The 9,205-nt window shown below is 32.9% G+C and overlaps 1 protein-coding gene across 1 annotated transcript; it reads left to right on the top strand.

The window, feature by feature from the left end:
- Positions 1-2,760: 2,760 nt before the first annotated feature.
- On the top strand, positions 2,761-6,579 carry LOC141487954 (olfactory receptor 8G1-like). Its single transcript, XM_074187592.1, has 2 exons — positions 2,761-2,771; positions 5,649-6,579. Exons 1-2 carry the CDS (start codon positions 2,761-2,763, stop codon positions 6,577-6,579), a joined length of 942 nt encoding a protein of 313 aa, XP_074043693.1.
- Positions 6,580-9,205: the final 2,626 nt, after the last annotated feature.

Here is a 9,205-nt window from a genome sequence, read left to right as displayed (position 1 = left end):
AAGTGTCTGAGGCCAGACTTGAACTCAGTTACTCCTGACTACAGGACTGGTGCTCTATCCACTGTACCACCTAGCTGCTCAGTGTGCCACCTAGCTGCCCCCACGTTCAGTTTTGATCAATGTATAGCATGGTAATAATGTAAAGACTATTAGTCTGACTTCTGTTATGGGTGGGAGAAGGCAAGTGAAATTAGGTGAAAAATTATAAAATTAAAAAAATTAAAAAACTGGAAAAAAAGAATGCTATCATGGGGAATGAGAAGGGAAGGAAGGGAGGGAGAAAAATATGAAACTCAAAACCTTTCGAAAATGAATAACTCTCTTAGCTAGAAAAATAAATAAAAAATATTTTTTAAAAAGAACCTACTTGCCTCCAAAAAAATTTCTTTAGCAATACAGTGATAAAGAAATAAACCTGATCTCAGAATCTTGTTAACCAAAAATAATGATTAATGAAATTAATTTACAATTTGGAATGAGTAAAAATCTTATTGGTGGAGAGGAAAGAAACACTTGGGAGAGAGGGAATGGGGTAATTTTGTAACATTCCTAAAGCTGAGTGAACTTTGGGAGATGAAATAACCTTGTAACCTCTCCAAAATATGGTAACTAACAAGCAACTGAAACTTAGCTTCACAAAATTGAGAATAGAGGCAAAATTGAGTAACTAACACTATTTACTAAAAGTATCAGTAACCACATCAATTTCCAGGAACAGGAGTAAAAGAACAACCCAGAACACTGGAGGATCTTTGTCCTGTGAAAACAAGTTCAATGACTGAAAATGGTTTTCTCTGGCTAGTTTCTGGTAGACTGAAAGAGGGAAGATGGAAGAAAGAATAAAACTGTATACAATTCTCCCTCCTCACTACAAAATCTTACAAACTTGCCTATGCTACAGCTGTCTTTGAATGTTGTGAGAACAGCATCAATAAGAGTATTAGGAAATAAGCTAAATAAATAAGAGGGAGTAATTTGGTATATTGAATTCCTTTCAGAATTCACAATTTAGAAGAGATGACCCTTAACTACAAATTGAACTTCAAAGTTCCATGATTTTTGTCCATACAGTATTATCTTGGACATTCTAACCTGACTAGGGTTGAGTACACTGGGAAAGTCATATAATGGTTCCAGAGGCATTATTACACTAAATGCTATTATGCATCTAGTGTGTGAGACAGAACCTGTATCACTGTTTGAGTCCTTTGGAAAAGCATACAAGCTCCACATAATTTCAAGTTTATCCAGAAGTTGGAAAATAGATGTCCCAGACACTTTACTCATAGAAACATACATTGATAAACATTTTTGTAAAAACAGAAACACTTTTGTAAAATATCATCCAAGGTTGTAGCCTAGTAGAGTTGGAGGTCAACAAGAATTTATAACTTTTTTTCTTTTTTATCTCCTTCATAGGACCTAGTGGGTAAGTCATCATTTTTCATGAATAATTTTTCATATGCAACCTACTCTGATACATCTCACATATTCTCATTGTCCTCAGGATATAGAAAAGTAAATATTTTCTTACAATCATCATCTGAGTTCACAGAAAAAAATTTAAAGCAGAAAAAAGAGAGAGGTAGTAAAGTATCCAAAGTCCTGGTTCTTTTCCTCAATTCAACTCACCCTATTAAATATTCGAATAGCAAACTAATGTTAGCAAAATCCACCACATTATGTAAGCTAATATGCTTGCAAGAAAAATGCTGATCAATACCCCAGGACACACCAGGTATCCTGACAATCAGAGAGCTCTGTACTACAACTCATCGGCAGGAATAAAGTCATCCCAACATACTTCTTAGATAGCAGACCCAGGGATTAGCCACAAAGATCACTAACTATAATACTATTACTACTATTACTGCTACTTCTAGTACTATTACTACTACTACTAAATAATAATAATATTTTTGTCCTTCATTTTTGAAGTCTACAACATCAGGGAGGTGTTGCTATGACAAGCACATGAATTGAACTTGGAGTGAGGATGCTGCTGTCCTAAATCACCAGTCTCACTTTCTCTTCCAGTCATCTAGGTCCAATAGCCAGATATGAAACAGGAGGACTGGAGAAGCTCCTGAATGTGAGGCAATCAGGGTTAAGTTAATTGCCCAAAAATCACATAGCTAGAAATAGTCAAATGCTTGAGGCTGGATTATAACTTCAATCCTCCTGTCTCCAAGGCCATTGCTGTATCCATTGTGCCACCTAGCTGCCCCCAATCACTAAATATTCTGATATGAGAGATTAACAAGTAAAGAAATGCTGCTATTAACAACCCTAAGCTTATCCCTTTTTGCTGCACATTCTAGAATTCTTCTCTAATACTAATAAACTATTTAATACTAAATTGTTTTTAATATTTCTTCTATTTTCCCTTATTTCCTAAAACCTAGAATTCTCCTAAAGATATGACAACTTTCGGGGCAGCTAGGTGGTGTAGTGAATAGAGCACCATCCCTGGAGTCAGGAGTACCTGAGTTCAAATACAGCCTCAGACACTTAGTAATGGCCTAGCTGTGTGACCTTGAGCAAGTCACTTAATTCTATTGCATTAAATAAAATAAAATTTAAAATATATGACAACTAATTAATTTTTAAAAGTTGTAAATGCTTTCTCACATACTCTCTAATATACAGGTTCAGGAAGAAAAGTTGAGATATTCTTTACTTGACTTTGCCACCTTTGAACGTTCAATCAAACCCTGTCACTCATTCTCTATCTTATTGAGATCCTTGTTACTGTCAGCTATGGAAATTCAGTTCAATTTATTTCTTCTCTGATAAGTTTAGCATCTCATTTTCATACATTTACTCCTTCTTCTCCTTCCCATAAACATCCAGACTTTTTAGTAACCACACTTCCTCAAAATGAATACATGCTCTCGCAACCATAAGGGAAATCCCTTATGAGTTGAGTCTCTATGGATGCGTCTATTTGGGTTTTACTAATGAGGTCCCAGGAATCATATAAACAGTCATAAAAGTCTTAAGATACATCATCATCAAGGGCTCTATTGACACCTGATGAATACTGTTCCTTTGTCTAAACCATAAGAAAATATTTTGGATAAAGTTACAATTAGAAATAATCATATTCAAAGGAAATAAATTCCTAGAACATTTCAGAGACTTGAGTTCTGTATTCTGCATTGTAGGCCTCTGTGCAGGACTATATTAATCTTAATAAAAGACATTTTTCCTGGTAGGACTCTATATGTGAGGAAGTTCTATGATCCAAAGCTAGAGGGTGAGTATTTAATCATTTTTCTATTCTTCTTCTTTTTTAAATAGAATTTGCAGAACCTCAGGACTTGCAAAAAGAAACATAACTTCATATTATTTTAAATGCTGCACTGACAATCACATGAACCTGAAAACTGAGTATAGCTGGTTGTAAAAAAATAGAACTATATTTTGGAGATAAGAGAAATTTCAGTTCAGAATGTTAGATCTATAAAATTTTAGAGTATGAAGGGACCATTCATATAGTTAAGCATTTTGCTACGATTTTCCCCAAACTTTCTACAGCAATAGTGATCATCCTGACTCCACTTGAAGATTTGCTCAGAGGGGGAGTCTATTGTTGCCCAGGAAATCAATTTTACTGTGTGCTTCATATAATGTAAGAAACTTTATCCTAACATCAAACCTAAATTTATCACTTTGCAACTCTCATTTATTGCTTTGTTTTGTCCTTGTAATAAATTGGCCTGGTCCCATTGAATATGAGAGCCCTTAAAATCTTAGAAATAATTATCATGTTTCCTTCATCCTTACCCTATCCAAGTTAAAATTTCACATGTCATCTAAATTAACCTTTTATGGCACATTTTCAAAATTATCCATAACCCTCATTGACCATTTCTGAAAATTCTCCAAATTGTTAGTGCCCTTCCTCAACAGTGGCAAACAGAACTGGATAAATTGCCACACAAAGTAGAATACAATAGTACAATTACATCCTTGTTACTGTACATTATGACTCTCTTCAAATAACCTAAGATTAAATAATTTTTTGACTGCCACATTATATTTCTTAGATATATTGATCATGCAGTATACTAAGATTTACAGATCTTTGTCAAAAACATTGACTTTTAGGGCAGCTAGGTAGCACAGTAGATAGAGCAGTGGCCCTGGAGTCAGGAGAACCTAAGTTCAAATCTGACTTCAGACACTTAGTAATTGCCTCAATGTGTGATGTTGGGCAAGTCACTTAACCCTATTGCCTTAAGTAAATATTTTTTAAATTGTCTTTTAAACCTATCATTTTATTTTATTGAACTTTTGAAACTTAATTTTTTACTATTGATATTTGTGTTTTATTAAATTTCACCATATTAGTCAATTTTTTAATCTGTCTTGATATTTTTGATTATTTCATGGTCACTTTTCCAAGCTTTGTGTTTTTTTCAAATATGGTAAACATTTTATTCATGCCTTTAGCCACAGTATTTAATAGTACTAGACCAAACAAGAATTTCTGATGTATTCTATTGGAGACCTCTTGTCAAAACAACATTTAATTCTCAAAGACGATAGTCTTTGTGAGATCACCAAATTATAATTTTTGTCTAATCCACATCACTTCACTATTTCCCCATTATCTTTATTTTATCAAATACTTTGTCAAAATTTAGGTACATTATATTACAGCAAAGGCCCAACATAGTAACTTGATATTCTAGGAAAAACTGTCATGAGCCTCTAAAAAGTTCTCTCCTTGGAGGATTTCCTTCTCAGCTCATAATTTTCAAATTGTTCATCATTAGAAATAGCGTTTCTTCTGTTATTCTTTTTCATTATTGTGAAAAAAAGAGAAAAAGAGACAGAGACCAAAATATCTCAACTGGCAAGCTGAAGCATTAGTTTGTGAATTCAAAAGTTAATGGACTGAAATGGAGTTTTACAATTTATAAACACTCCAATGAAAATTGAGGGAAATTTGCAATCACAGGAAATTTGCAAACTGAAGAGATGAAAGATTTGTACCTCTTTTTGAATTGCAATGGTATTGAGTCTTGCATCATCATTGCCTTTCTGACTGCTAAAGCAGATTTAACAATTCTACAAAGGTGCTCATTTAAAATTCAGTAGAAAATACTTCTGGATATAACACTATGCTTACTATGTAATGGTGAGCTACTGTCTCAAAGTTCTTTAAGATTTATATAAATATAGATAGATAGATAGATAGATAGATAGATAGATAGATAGATAGATAGATAGATAGAAAGATAGAAAGAAAGAAAGAAAGAAAGAAAGAAAGAAAGAAAGAAAGAAAGAAAGAAAGAAAGAAAGAATACTGACTTCAATACTTGTTGCATTAACCATAGGATGGGAACAAAGAACTTAGAAATTATAAATGGCTAGAAGAAAAAATGATTATTATTGCATATTTGAGGGAAAGAAAGGAATGACTTTTTCAAATAGTGTCCTTTACATGAATCAAAAAGCTATGCATATGATTGTCAATATTTATAAGAAAGCAGAGAGAAATGGAATAAATGAATGTGTATTAAAATGTTACATTTTTTAATGCTATCTTTTTGAGACTAATAGTAATGATGACACATTTCTTGTTATTTTATTTATGTTTACAGACTCTTGGATTCTATTATTCTATACTCAAATAGAATGAAGAATGGAAATTATTCCTTAGTGACTGAATTCATTCTTAGAGGGCTGACAGACCAACCAGAGCTCCAGCTGCCCCTCTTTCTCTTGTTCCTGGGTGTTTATGTGGTCACTGTGGTGGGGAACCTGGGAATGATCATACTGATTGGACTCAGTTCTCATCTTCATACTCCCATGTACTATTTCCTCTGCAGTTTGTCTTTCATTGATTTCTGCCAGTCAACTGTCATCACACCCAAAATGATGATGAACTTTTTATCAAAGAAGAATATCATCTCTTACCCTGCATGCATGACTCAATTCTATTTTTTTGCCATTTTTGTAATTTCTGAGTGTCAGATGTTGGCTGTGATGGCATATGACCGCTATGTAGCTATATGCCATCCCCTACTGTATAATCTTAGGATGTCTTATCAAGTGTGCTCAAGCTTGGTGGGTGGGGTGTATATTTTAGGTCTAATTGGGGCAACAGCTCACACAGGGTGCCTGCTTAGATTGTTCTTCTGTAAAGAAAATGCTATCAACCATTATTTCTGTGATGTCATTCCACTCTTGAAACTCTCTTGTTCTACTACCTACATCAATGAAGTGGTAGCTCTGGCCTCCAGCACATTTAATATCCTTATCCCAACACTGATAATTATTTGCTCTTATGTTTTAATCATTGCTAGCATTTTAAAAATTCAATCCACAGAAGGCAGATCAAAAGCCTTCAGTACCTGCAGTTCCCACATTACAGCTGTTGGTATCTTCTTTGGCTCCCTTGCATTCATGTACCTACAACCATCTTCAGTCACCTCCATGGATGAGGGAAAAGTGTCCTCTGTATTTTACACTATCATTGTGCCCATGCTAAATCCCCTCATCTACAGTTTAAGAAATAAGGATGTCAGAATTGCCTTGAACAAAGTGATAGAAAGAAAATTCTAGTGAAAAGAGAAAAATCAGAAAAATGTAGTAATGGGGTTAGTTGGAGCTGAAATATGGAGCAAGAAAGAAAGAAATGAGAAAAAGAATCTTTGTATAAACCAGATGCCCTCATCTTACACATATCATATATATCCATTGCAGAGAGGTTTCGAGAATATATCTCAAACCTGTGTTACACTGAATGATTCTACCCATATTTGAATCTCTATTCCTCCTCTGGCTTACATTTTGGATGAGTAGAGTACCTGTTTATTTAATCAATAGATGGACCCATTCTTAATATTGAGAGACATGACATTTTTAGGATTAAAAAAGCATGAAAATGTCTTTTTCCTAAATAACCTTCTGGGGAATAATTATTATTGCACCTATCAGATAAATCTTCAAATTTTTAGGGTCAGAAAAAGAATTAAAGGCATTATACCCACTTGCTTTTGTATAAACTATTCGACAAGGAGCATAAATGATTTACCTGAAGTTAACAGCAAAATCTGGTCTTAAAACCAAAGTCTCTTAACTATTAGTCTTTTATCTTCTCCAAAATATCTTGTAACATAAAGATATAGTAAATAAAAGGAAAAAAACATACTTTCAGCCTTAAAGGTGAATGAATGTATCAAAGGATATTAAAGATCAATCCTCTATCTCTATAACACTGTGGGAAAATGTTCCTTATTCATTACCAGCTTTTAAGATAACATCAAACAGATAGGATGAAGTGTTTAAGGAGATAGTGTTCCAGCTATACACTGTTTTCCTTTCTGTGTTGAAAAGAAATTAGACTGTCTCCATCTGAGAGACAATAGCAGATATAGGATCTTGAATTGTGTGAAAGATTAGTCTTGGGGTGGCTAGGTGGCGCAGTGGATAAAGCACTGGCCCTGGGGTCAGGAGCACCCGGGTTCAAATCCAGTCTCAGACACTTAATAATTACCTAGCTATGTGGCCTTGGGCAAGCCACTTAACCCCATTTGCCTTGCAAAAAAACCTAAAAAAATGATTATGGTCTCATTTGACCTTTTAAAAGTGACAACATAACAGGTTTTCTGTGAAAATTACAAATATTTTTAAATTTTGTCAATGTATTAATTCAATTTTCTAATTTTTTTCTCTAATCTTTGTCTTTATTTAAGAAAAATGAAAGAAGCATTAGTCTAATGGGAGAGTACTTTGAGAAAATGAACAAAAGGAATACTTAGAGAAATTTTGATGATGAAAAACAACATAATTAATAAAAAGTATTTTAAAAATGCATAGTAATTTTTACATAGCAGAATTTCCTGATAAAAAGGAAGTAATTTTGGTGAGATACAAACAAAAGGTATCAATTAAAATGTTTTAAAATAAAAAGTATGTATGTAACATGATATATGGGAGTAGTGGAAGAAAGAAAAGTAAAAAGGGAGTGGATTGCATAATTTAGTCTCCTAAATTTGTTTTTTCTATATTTAGGGCAAGTGATGAAAACCAGCTTTAGCCTAATTTCTGATTCTATTCAGACCTATAAGAACAACATTAAATTTGGAACCCATAAATTGTATGAGATATTTTTAGTTCTTCCATAACTCTTGGTTTTTTCTTTATTTATGTTTTCTTTATTTTGAATTTTAAAATTTTTCCCCAATCTTGCTTCCCACACCCCTACAGAAAGCAGTCTGTTAGTCTTTACATTCTTTCCATGGCATGCATTGAATGTGATGGGAGAGAAATCATATCCTTAAGGTAGAAACATAAAGTATGAAGTATAGCAGAATTACATAATAATATAACATTTTTTAAAAAATTAAAGATAATAGTCTTTGTTCTTTGTTCAACTCTTGATGTTTTAATGTTTATCTAAACTGTCCCTGATATGGACAGCGCCATCAAATGACTAAAGGAAAAATCTAAAAAATAAATTCATGAAGACCTGACTTGGAAAAATGAACTTTTCTGACACTTAAAATTATTAGGCAGAGACTTCAAAGAGAATAAAGATGATTCAAATTTTCTTTACAATTCCCAATACAATTTTATATGTAAATTTCTTAATCCAATATTGAGAACTTATTACTAAAACATGCTCAAGGACTTTATATCTCATTAGAGTCATTTGGAACCCAATAAGACACATAAACACACTACATATATACATACATACATATGTATGTATGTATGTATATATATGTATATACATGCCAGTTCTTGTCTGTTGCTTTTTCAAATTTTACAATGCCATTTACTTATAAAACTTTAACATCTCATTTTACATCATATTTGCCTCTTTAGAGGAAATTATTACAATGTCATTTTGAACAAATGATAAATTTCAAGAACTTAATCTTATACTTGAATGTATAACAAGTAGTAGGTAGATTGAAAGTGTAAGAACTCATTGACTGAGCTGCTTTCAATGTGGAACTGACCACAAATTCAATTACAAACAAGTAAAGTATTTCATGCTTGCATCCTGTTATGGTAACTCAAAGAAATTTTCATATTAATCTATTAATGATTAAGTTTTATAATAACAAAACTTCCACTGTTCCATGTCCTCTTGTAGAAGTTTACTATGAAAGGAAAAGGAGAGACATGAGTTTGATAATATCAAGACCCTTAAAGTCACAAATTGATCATAACAAGAGAA

Source organism: Macrotis lagotis, chromosome 1 (genome assembly GCF_037893015.1).
Source record: "Macrotis lagotis isolate mMagLag1 chromosome 1, bilby.v1.9.chrom.fasta, whole genome shotgun sequence".
Taxonomy (NCBI): Eukaryota; Metazoa; Chordata; class Mammalia; order Peramelemorphia; family Peramelidae; genus Macrotis; species Macrotis lagotis.
Note: the sequence above shows the minus strand (reverse complement) of the source record. Positions and strands in the feature narration are given on the sequence as shown.